This window comes from Neopelma chrysocephalum, unplaced genomic scaffold (assembly GCF_003984885.1).
Source record: "Neopelma chrysocephalum unplaced genomic scaffold, ASM398488v2 Primary Assembly neopelma1_59, whole genome shotgun sequence".
In the NCBI taxonomy this organism is placed as follows: domain Eukaryota; kingdom Metazoa; phylum Chordata; class Aves; order Passeriformes; family Pipridae; genus Neopelma; species Neopelma chrysocephalum.
In genome coordinates this window covers 22,645,466-22,657,179 of record NW_020897714.1, presented here as the reverse complement: position 1 = coordinate 22,657,179, position 11,714 = coordinate 22,645,466, and the positions used below count along the sequence as shown (strand labels likewise).

The following is an 11,714-nucleotide window of genomic DNA, read 5'->3' as shown; positions in this document are numbered from 1 at the left end:
TGACACTTTCAGGTTACTAGTTCCTTGGAGTCCTTATGCCCATAGGGTGTGTTTTAGTTGTCTAGGACTGTTTTAGATGCCTCATGGTATCCATGTGGCTGCCAGGTGCTACCCCAGGAAATCACAGCACTCAGTAATCCTGAACATCCACAGGCACCTAAAGAGGCACTAGGTGCCTGTATTTAGGCACCTAAATTGCTCCTCAACAAAGTTTGAGACAAGCTACTACATCTCTGAGGGGTCCAGTGTGCTACGCAGATGCTTTATCCAACAAGTGAGGTACAAAAAGGTGAACATTTATGTTTTCCCTGAAGTAAAATTTCTTCAACTCAACCTTGTTGAGTTGAAATAAAACAAAGTTATTCAAAATATTTTCTACAAGAAAAAAGAATTTCCTTCTTACAGATTCTAGCTAAATTCTCCATAGGAAGCCTGTGAAACAATTTTCTGCTTTGTTCCTCTCAACCACAAACTTCTAAAAGATGTGAAGACTTACCTACCTACAAATATGCAATAAGAAACTAAGAAGTTGCATTAGCAGAAAAGACTAAAAGTTTTTTAAACTCTTATTTGAAAAAAAATAACTTTTTTGTCTTTTTTTCAAAGTAATTATTTCAAAAATTCTCTTACTGTAGAATTACAGTAGTAGAAAACTTGAGAATTTCCCATTTATTATCTCTATACAGGTCATAATACCTCTATTCATTTTATCTCTTTTTTAGTCTTCTATCTTCTCCACACAGATGTTCATGACTTCATAATTTTCTAATATTTGCCATTTTCATTCTCCAGATCCTTCCAAATCATTCTATATCCTTCATGGGATGGGATGATCAGATCTAGTCACCAGAGTCAGAAGAAGAATGAAGAGAATCTTTGTCATTAAAATATTTAGGCCATATCTTTAATTACCTATTTGGTCTTCTCCTAGGAAGTAGAGGTAGCATCTCCCCAGGAGATCAATAATGTAATTTCCCCAATTGATACCTGAGGTATTTATGTAATTTCACTTCTGCAGGTCAAAATTTTAAAACAAACAAACAAAGCTGATGCACAAAAAGAGGATGCTAAAGAGGGTGTGAATGTGAAATAGTCTGTCTTTACATTGTTATAATATTGCACATGTTAAACAGTATTAAAATACAGTCTGTAATCACAGAGATAGATAATGCTGGATGAGAGTCTTGGAAGACTATCTGGCAGTGCCAGGAAAAGATATATATGCAAACATGAGTGATGGTACCAGGGCTAAAGAAGTGGCATTGTTCTTGTTTAGGGTTTCACATCAACAACTTTGCCTCTGTTCCTTATAACCTGAGTGGATTGGAAATAACTACATTAAAACTTCGTTTATAGGTGGGTTTGGTTTTTCTTTTTTTCCTCTTTTTTCTTTTTTTCTTTTTTAATATTTTAGGTGATTACTTTTCAAAAAAAAAAAATCCAAAACACAAACCCCCAACATTTCCATTTTTAAAATTTAAAAACAAGTCAAGCATTCAAAGACTAAAAAGTTTCTAATTTATAACCCCTACATACCATATTTTTTCCTCTGTTCAGGTGAATACTTCATGATATTGTCTAACTGCTAAAATGAATAATAGTCTTGGGGAGGACATTTAATTCTGGACTCTTCATACTTCTAAATACTTGACCTCCCAACAAACCTTTCAAAACTGTAGTTCTTTTGTTTTACATGAGACATATCCAAAACTTATCTATGTTTGTAGATGACGACTTTGCGCAGTCTTTCACAAGTGCCTCCTGTACAGAGCCTTGCCACACATAGTGAGCCTTTGAAGAGGTTATTCTGCATGTATGCTCAGCCTAATCACACTGCCAGTAACACTGACTTTACATTTGCATGTTTATTTAGACTTTCCAGTATGTTTAAAACAAAGTATAGTCTTTTTACCATACCTTTTGGATAATTGGACAGAATCCTTGTGTGTTTACTTCCTCACCATAAAAACCAGTAAACTTTCTTTCAAAGGTTAGTCTTCAATGCACAAGGTACAAAGTAGAAACTTTTAAACAGAACTTCAGCGGATAGTCCCATGTACTTGAAATCCTTCAAAATTTTTATTCATAGTGTATGTACAGCTCTGTGGGAGCCAGGGGAAAGAGAACAGTTCCCTGGTTGCTCATTTTTTGAAACGCAGCATACGTTTGTGCAGGTATCTGACTATACCCTCTCCTCTCTACCTCATGTACTACTTGGTCATGTACATGTGCCTCATGTCTGTGCACTCTTTGCAACTAGACAACTCGTTTCCAAACTTCTCCATCATATGAAAACCATGCACCATTTTAATATTGCCATAATCATGTTTTTATGAATTTATTTTATAGATTTTATATTTATTTTCTATATATCTATATATCTATGTTCTATCTTTATTTTATGTTTTATAATTATTTTATATCATTTAATATTTATTTTATATATTTTATGCAATCATTCATATGATTGTTTTGTATCTTTTTAAATTTTTGATATATTTTATATATTTATATGTTAACATGTTTGTTTATGCATTTATTTTATATTTTAATTTTCTACACGCTTATAATACATTATATATTTTAATCTACATTTATTTAAAATATTTCTTTATACCCACTTTCTCTCGGATTTTTAGGAAACCACCTCGGTCATGTCAACGCGTTCACACTCACACCCCGGCTTGTGCGGATTACCCACGCAGGGAAGCTGCCTCCCACAGGGCTCTCGCAGAGGGTCGTGGGGACTCGAAGAGCCACTTCCAGGTGCTGCTGCCCGCGGGTTTGGGGGGTTGAAGCCGTGGCTTGGGCTCTGCTGCCCTCCGGTGGTCCCGCGGGGAGGGTCCGGGACCGGACCCCCGCCCACCCCCGCCTCCGAGCCCGCTGCAGAACTGCCCCAGGGGTTCTGGCACGGGGATCGGAACTAGAAAATCTTTATGGTTCTGTGAACTGAACTGAAGAAGCCTGGCGGAGAAACTGTATTTTATTCTTCGGCATTAACTTGCACAGGAGCCCTCCTCGTCCCAGACGCCACTTTTGGAGGCATTGACACAGAGCCATTGTGAAAGCCAGACAAACTACAAAAAGGCAGAAAGAAGATGCACCCAAGGCAGAAGGGAGAGTGGCTTGTCTGTATCTTTAAGCGATGGAGCCAAAAATGCAGCCTGATCTTCCTTCTCCCAAGCCCAGCTCTATTTCCTAGGGCAGTGGTTGCTGGCCAGCCAATACTGCACTTGGCTCTTCCCAGCAATATCAGATGTCCCCATGGGCAACCTGTTGCCCTTGGATCACGGCTTAGGGATTTCCATTCTGCATTCCCACACTGTGTTACCCAACTAGTACAGCACATAACAAAGCCTTGTAACTTGATGTAAATCACAGCTTTACACATCATAAGAAGGAAGACAATTAAAAAATAACATTGTGTTGTTCTATTTGTCGAAATTATGCAGTATTGTTTTCTGCACAATTTTCTTTCTCAATCATATTTTGAGATGGCTTTTCCTAGACAAGATAATTGGTGGCTGAAATCAATCCACTATAGCCATAAACACACACATTTAGATAGTGTTATAAAGACTGCATTTAAAAGGAAGAAAAAAAACCTGAGCAGGGGTTGATTGCTCCATATCATTATCTGCAATTCAGTTCTATTAGTAGTAAATTATTAACTATGTTAATCTAACTTTGTTTAAGTCTGACTAGTCAAAACAAAAGTATTACTATGAAAGGATACAAGGTCTATGTAGGCCAAAATTACAGCAAGCTCTCTGCATTGTCTAGAGCAAGGAAGGAAGTCAGTAGAGCCTCTCCTCCTTCCCTCGACTCCACAAAACCCCTTACCTTATGGTGCCTGGATTTTCCAAAAATCCCCAGTCCTACCATGGCCTACTGCTAAGCTGAAAAGTGTGTGCTGCTCTCTGTCCTGCTTCTCTACCACAGGGTTAGAAAAATCAATGTAACATTTACAGCACCAGAAATCCATTCTCTATATCCCTCTACCCATCCTAAATCCTGGAATCTCAGGCTTTTCCTGTTTTTTTTGCTTTACAAACTGCAACCTTAGCAGAACTGCAAAAGTACAAGACATATACAAACAACCCCAGTCTCCTTCCTGGATGTTTATAAACTGTGAAAGAAGTTTGCTTGAGAATCGCCATCAAGATCCATTTGAGCTAACTTCTCATCTTGTGGAAGCCCATTATTTGTTCCTACCTTCCAATATCTTTTGATCACATCTTAAAGCTGAAGCTTCTTAGATGCTGACATTACACAGATGTTAAGTCAAACTACAAGTTTGTTTTGGTGTATTCATCCAGCAGCTCATAACTGCAGTTAATTTTATTTCAAATCTCTGCAAGGAATACGTGCTATATTTGTACTCTATTAAATAGGAGATCCAATGATTCTGAAGCGTGTTATATCACCACAAAGACCTATAGTTTTTTTTAAAAATCAAGATTTAGTACCAGGGCACTACCTCCTCCATTTATCACACCTTTAGTGGCAGCAACATGGGACCAGAGTCTATGCATGGTCTATCCAGAACTACAATGAAGCAGATGCAGAGTAGAGACAAAGACAAAAAGGTGATTTTAATATTCCTCTATGCCAATTGCACTTCCAGGTCCTGTTTACTAAGTCCTTTCCTGGGTAGCAGTGGAGGCAGGAACCCTGCCTCCCAGGAACCCTATAGCTTCATCCCCTTGTACATCTGTCTCATGGCTGTACATGGGGAACACTGTCCAACAAATCAGGGACTTATTTATACATCCTGTATCCTACTGGACCTACAAGACTTGGGGCCTTACCTATTGCTTGAGGATGACTTTCATTTTTTTAAACAACTTGCAATTATAACATGAAAGGGTGGCAGAGGTACCTCTGAGTGGGCCCTGATATTGTGGTCTTTCTCTTTAGAGCATGATTCTGATTATAAGCTCAGCCTTACAGCTCCCCCACCCAACACTCCCCTTAAAATTTGTAGTAAATAACATTGTCCAAGTTAGTGCCGCGTACACTACTCTACTCATGTCTCCTTAGCAAAGCCCTCTCTGCCACAGCTTTGGCTAGAATGCCTTTTGTTTACAATTGCACCAGCTGAAAGACTCTTTTGAGAACACAAAAAAAAAAAAGAAAGAAAAAAAAAAGGAAGGGAAAGAAAGAAAGCTGAAGAGGCCACTATGAGGATCTAATCTATGGCTAAGACCACCCCTTGACTGGCAGTCTGCATTGCCATCAGCTGTATGCATCATGAACACATTCGGGTTTAGATCAGCTGTCTGTGCCTTCTCCCTCATTAACATTGATAAAAGCGATGGCCTCTGCCGGGTGCACAACATTCCTCAGCATACCAGCTGCAGCTCCATCTTAATGCATCCTGTGGGCTTGGAGAATTAATTAGTTCTGATAGTCACCATGTTTCAAAATGATGGCTGTCATAACCCCACAGATAAAATTACACACCCCTGGCATTTTCCACATTGCCCATTCAGGCTCTCCATAGGCCACCGTTGGCTTCCACTGGAAAGATTTAACTTGCCAAACCTTTTTTTTTTTAATCTCTTTGTTATGTTCCAATTAAGTCTGTGTTAATCAAATGCAGTATTTCCCAAATATTCCCCCCTCCTTTCCCCAAGCCTCCTCCTAGGCAACTTGATGGTTTGTACCCCCCTTCCTCCCACCTACAATTAGCATTCAGACGTTTCTCTTGGCAGAGCCAAAGCCTCCCTCCCCCTAGGAAACTTTCTTCTTATGAACACATTTTATCTTTCCCTACCCGGCTGCAAGGTGCTTTAGCCAGTTTCTAAACAAAGAGCAAAGTGACTTCCCTCAGACATGTGGAGCCTCAAACACCCCTGTGAGAGTTTTCCTGCTGTGACTGGCTCTAAAACAGAAGCCACATACAGTAAAAAAACAGTAATTCATTTATTTTCTGCTGCTTACTTCCAAATTAGTAAGTAAGAATATTAAATTTAGCTCAATACTGCCCTCACCCTTGACACTCTCTAAGATCTCACTAACCAGGCTGTACCCCTGGGAGAGGAGCTAAGTTGCAAGTAGAGTGGGACATTCCAGGAAAGCAGTACCAGCTTTTATCACACATAGCTCACAAATGCTCAGACTGCAACGAGTGCTTTGTTTTGAAACAGTCTTATTTCTTTTTTATTTCTTCCTCTGAGATGATGCTTTTGCCATATGATTGTGAAATAGCTGAGCTTTGTGTGAGTCTCTGAGAGTTCATCATATGCTGTTCAGCCATCTCTGGTTGAGAGAGCTTTAAATTCTGAGAGTTAAGGGGAACAATATACAACGCAAGTTGCGCAGTCAATAATCGAATAAAAAATTTTTAAATGCAAGAAATTGTGTGATCATCAAAACTGTGTAGAGGAAAGCAAGTGCTGCAACCATCATGTATACCTGTCTCTCCACTATTTTTTTTTTACTTTTAAACTGACCTCATAAACCAGTGCCTGGCTGTGAAAAAGAGCCTCATTGTAACACTGAAATAAGTTGTAGCACAAACATCGTCTTCAAAAACATCTACATAAATGAAGCATCATGTTTTCTCTGGTTGGTTGACGTTTTCGGCACAGAAATAAGAGTAACTTGAAGAGAGGCAGTAGGTGGAAGAAGAAAGTAAAAGGGCAACCAATTCACATCTACTTGAAGTAGGAGCACCCAGTCTAGGAATGCAATAGCAGAGCAAAGGTAAGTTGTGACACACACAAGGATATGCCACAGCATGTGCAGTTGCAGAATTACAGCATACATAGTGACTCTTCCTAAATTTTTTCACCAGGTTGCTTGCACCTTGAATGTTTTCAGAGGTACAAGGGTGACTAGCAGCTGAAACACAGAACATCCAATTCGTTGGAACATCCCCAGGGACAGCTGGCTGGGCTCCTCCATGTCAAATTGATCCCAGCTTTCAGGTGTATCCATGACCACAGTCACTGTCACTTCCGCATTCCTTGCTCTCACTTCCCTCAATTGTATCAATATGATTTTAAAAAAATAAATAAATAAAAATTCCAAGGAAACAAACTCCACAAAGACATTTGTATTTTGATATTTGTCATCTAAGGTTTCCAAAATTTTCATCTTCTTGCAGAAACCAAAGATATCCAAGACCTCTCCACAATTCCAACTGGACACAGAATGAGATACAGCACAAAGCTAAAATAAGATATCCTGGCTAAAGCCAGGAAAAAGTAAGAACAGGGAATGCAAGAGCATAAAGGTCTCAGCAAGCTATATAAGCAGCAAGATAACGAGGATGGGGTAGCTTGCCACCACGACCATGGAGGAGGACAGCCCCAGAAATATATGGGCTGCAAGGCCAGGACAGGATGCAAACACATCAAGAGAAGGAGTTGGAGGATGGCCAAAGACAAAAGTTGGCACAGTTGTGCCAACATGCAGGGCAGAACATTGACGAAATCCCCACTGGGGATCTCAGGGGACTCCTCAGCATTCTGTGGGCCAGGCACAAGAGGAGGAAGGACTCAGGTTCCAGCCTGCCGAGAACACCACTAACATGTTTCCAAAAGCAAAGGGCAAAACCTGGCAGTCAGGGCTTCCTGCCCATGCCAACAGCATGCCAGCACACAACACCAGCATGGCTGCTGGTTCCTCAGGCCAGGACAGCCTCCTCCCAAGCAAGGCAGTGTGCCAGCTCCCTGGCTGGGGAGGGACACTGCCACACTGCACAGGCTGCTTTAAACACTGAGGTCCCACCTTCCCATACTCCGAGGCCCAGGGAGCCCTGTCCTGTGTGAAAGGGGACCTATTAGCCTATATTTCTGCCCAAAGTAGGGCAGGAGCCAGCCACACAGAGTTATAGTTAGAGTCTGGCACAGCCTGCATTTAACCTCCATGAACAAGGAAAATGCCCACCACCAAAAGGAGGAAAGGGTGTCTGGTTCCTCTGGAGCAAGGAAAGTGGCCATCATGGCAGTTAGTGGGGAGGCCATGCTCTGACAAGGGAGAGGAAGGAAAGGGAAAAAGAGTTTACTTCACACAAATGCCTATACGGGAGGCAAGAGCAGATAACAAGAGAGCTGATGTTGTTGCTCTTTATCTCGATCTACAGGACAGGAAAGGGACGTGCTAGATTTACAGCTCCTTTCATCGCTGTACTGTCTGAAGTGGTAACAGAGGCAAGAAACCCATCTGACCTCAAGCTGCCGAAGAAGCTGTCAGCTGCTGCCATCACCCACACAGGGACCAGGCAAACGTGTTTTACCCAGGTAGCACAGACCCTTCCCAGTCAGACACTCTGTCCATGCTCCAACAAGGCACAGTTGCAGCAGAGGGAGGACAAATTTCGCTCCCAAACATCCCACAGAGAATGGGATGTGGCCGTGAGCTATCACCACACGGAAGAGAAGATCCTCCAGGATTGTGCTCTTGGAGGAAAACCTGACCCATTCCTTCCGCCACGCCAGATTGTACATTGTATGCAAGGTCAAAGCAGCATAAAAGGCCTTGACCTCATAAAAGAGAAACAGTCCTTCTCAGGGACATACATATTGTCAGCATGTACATCACAACCCCTGGCTGCTATCATGTCTGCATAAACAAGAAATTATTTACTTTCCTCATCGTATAGCAGAAAGGAAAGGATCTGATGAGTCCACAGGAAACATCTTGCCCTGCCATCTCCCATCAGCAATTTTGCAACATTCTGTTAGAACATATAACAAAAGTAGATTAATTTGTACATTATATTATGTGTATATCACACTTCTTTCTTTAGGAAAACAACACAAAATTAAAGATGTTACAAAAGACAACTTTGTATTAAGGCAGCCTTTTGGAGTGTCTTCAAATTACTAAAAAAATTATGAGGTCAGGGGCACCAAGAAAAGGTGACAACCCGAAGGCATCCAAGTTATCAGGTATTTAAGACACAAGAGAGTCTGCCCTCACAAGAGTGACCAGAGCAGCAGCAAAGAGTAGTGCCAGAAAAGAGCTGAAGAGCTCTGAGAAGAAAGAACAGTCTTGCTTTTGACAAATCAAATTGTCTGTATACTCATCCCTCCTAACCATATCCAATAACATATCTGAGTTAATTTTCTTCTGCTTTGCTCCAGAAAATGAGTCAAAATTATTTAATAAAAAAAAGCAAAAATGGGAGAAAAAGTGCCCCTTTTTATCCAGCTAACCAAAGCTGGAAGATGTTCATTTGGTCTCCTGAGATAAAGTCACTAGTATTTGTCCCAAAACCACGTTCAGGGGACGCACCCTTACAGAAGGCTAATTACATGGCTGATAAGACAACTTCAGAGATCCACTGCTCTCCTTTAGATCAGTTAAACAAACGAATGATAACAAGCACAGTAGTTACTCCAGTCCGCTATCAATGCCCACCTAAAAGAAGAAATCATCTTCTGTCATAACAGTTCAGTGTCCTTCATTTTGTACTGTCAACAGTTTCAGAGAGAGGAATAAATGACCAGAGCCCTGTCAGGATATCCTGTCATTCAGTTAGGAAGGCTTTATTCAGCTTTCCAGTGAAAACTTTCAGCTAATACCCTGCATTTTGGAATCTCTCCTGGCTGGGCAAGCTCTGCATGCCAAATCCCACACTCATTTACATTGGGGAACACAAGAGTCCTGTTAAACTATTTACCTAAGAATGCAGAAGAAATAGCACCTCTGAAGAACAATCAATTTATATCTGAATTTGAGTTTTCATGTTTGGAAGATTCTAAAAGAACAAGAATCCAATTTTTCACAATGGGAAAAAATCCAGGTTTTTTATTCTTTTTTGCTTTTTTGGTTGCAATGAAACTGTGTTCGTCATCACAAGTCCAAGATGAGGTAAGAAACAGTTTTTTACTTAAGTAATGGATTATTATATGTCTGTATTACTCTGTTATAGAGAGAGCAGTTATCAGATACTGTATCCTATAGAAGAAAAACCCACTTCAACAAACATTGATGTATATGACACTGAATTATAAACCACGAGCTCTGTAATTCAGTCCTCTGAAATAACAGAAATGCATCTGTTTACTCCCCATGAGAATTCAGCTCAAATGAAATGTTATGAGTACACTGAAAAAGTCTCTGAAAAATGGGAAATGTGGCAAAAGACTGTAGCTGATGCATTTATCAAAAGAAAATTCTTAGGATTCCTGATAAGTCAGAAGATGAAAGCAGTAATTTTTCTATAGTGAAAGTTATCCACTCTACTAACTACAAGAAGAGAAAGCTGTTTCAGATAAGTAAGGGAAAAAATCTAAGGAATTGAGTTATTGAAAGTAATTGTACAAAGTTATAAACTTAAGATCTGTAGTCTTTTGGGGAAGTGGTATGTTTGTCACGTACAAATCCTATGAATCTGTGAAATATCACAACGTATGTTTCCATCACCCTCGTAGAGAGGCAGGAAGCATTGGGTCACAAATCTAAACCAGGAGTTCAACAGTGAGACATGCAGTCCTCTAAACTGTCTCACATCACGAGACTTTAACTTACTGCATTCTGAAATAAAAACACTTGTAGAAGAGGAAATAGAAGGGCAGAGATAATTGGAGGAGGGGAAGGCACTTCAGGTGTTTTGTTGTTGATGGTTGGTGGGTTGGGTTTTTTAAACTGAAAGATATTTTGAAATGTACAAAAAGTGCTAGGAAATGTGTTAAATTTATTCTATCTCTAAAAAAAGAAAAAAAACCACTACAAATTCAGCTTTCTTTGATTTTCCCTAAAACAAAAAGGGAAAATGAGGAAAGGGGAGAAAGCTGAAATAACACCACCATTCCTAAATAGTGTTGTAGAGCTGGTCATAGGGAAAGGGTATAAGTAATTTTTATTTAGATTTTACCTTTTCAAAAATCCCTTTGAATCTTCTTGTTTCAAAAATGAAAATTTGTGGGGTTCCTTCTTTTTGATGACAACTTCTGCAATAAAATCATTTCAAACACTAATGCCAACAGCTTTTCTGCTTCTGGACCTGAATACCCTACAGGCCTAGCAGATTATCCAGCCTCAGGCTTACACCAAGCAAGTGCAAGGAGCAGGGCTTCAGTAGCATACTTGGTAAAAGACTCAGAAAAATCAACCAGCACTCCAGATTTTACGATTCTTCAGCATTATCAGTAATGATACCACCCAGTGGAAATGCTCATAGGATTTCATGTGCATGAGCTGTGCATTTGTGCTGCTTGGTTCTTTACCACTACTTTACCAAGTGTCTGATCAAGCTGTGTCCACATCATACCCACATCCGGAAAAAGGTCACATTTTTACTTCAAAGATACCTGAAATGCATCTACACAGCAAGGGGCTTCACTATCCAAACACTTGAGCACTACCCACTGTTTAGATTTAAACAGCGCATTTATAGACTAAAATTTGACAACTAAATGGATGTTGAAATATACTTAGAACTGGATGATGACAATCAAGTGTAGTCCCTCAGAGGTTATGAAACACAATCTCCTCATCATGTCTGTGATACATACTCACGAGTTTTGCTACTGAAGTGTTCATCTCTCAAGAGGAGAAACCATAGGGGTGAGGGCTTCATCCAGGACTACCAGGCAATAGGCATGTAGAAAGACCAAAGTGCCAGTGTACCCACCTAGACCAATTGTGTGCTTCTGCAAAGAGGCATCAGCATCCCACATGCACCCAGAAGGTCCAGTACTATCTGGACTGCACAGGGTTATTTTGCTGGTTTTTAAAAATCATACCCTGCATTA

The 11,714-nt window shown here is 40.3% G+C and overlaps 1 protein-coding gene across 2 annotated transcripts in view; it reads left to right on the top strand.

The window, feature by feature from the left end:
• The first annotated feature begins 9,654 nt into the window (after positions 1–9,654).
• Positions 9,655–11,714, top strand: part of STAB2 (stabilin 2) — an 84,552-nt gene continuing 82,492 nt past the window's right edge. For both annotated transcript variants that reach the window (XM_027680467.1, XM_027680468.1), the window contains exon 1: positions 9,655–9,828. In XM_027680467.1, coding sequence (XP_027536268.1) covers positions 9,745–9,828 — 84 coding nt within the window. In that variant the 5' untranslated portion in view covers positions 9,655–9,744. The remainder of the gene's footprint in view (positions 9,829–11,714) is intronic.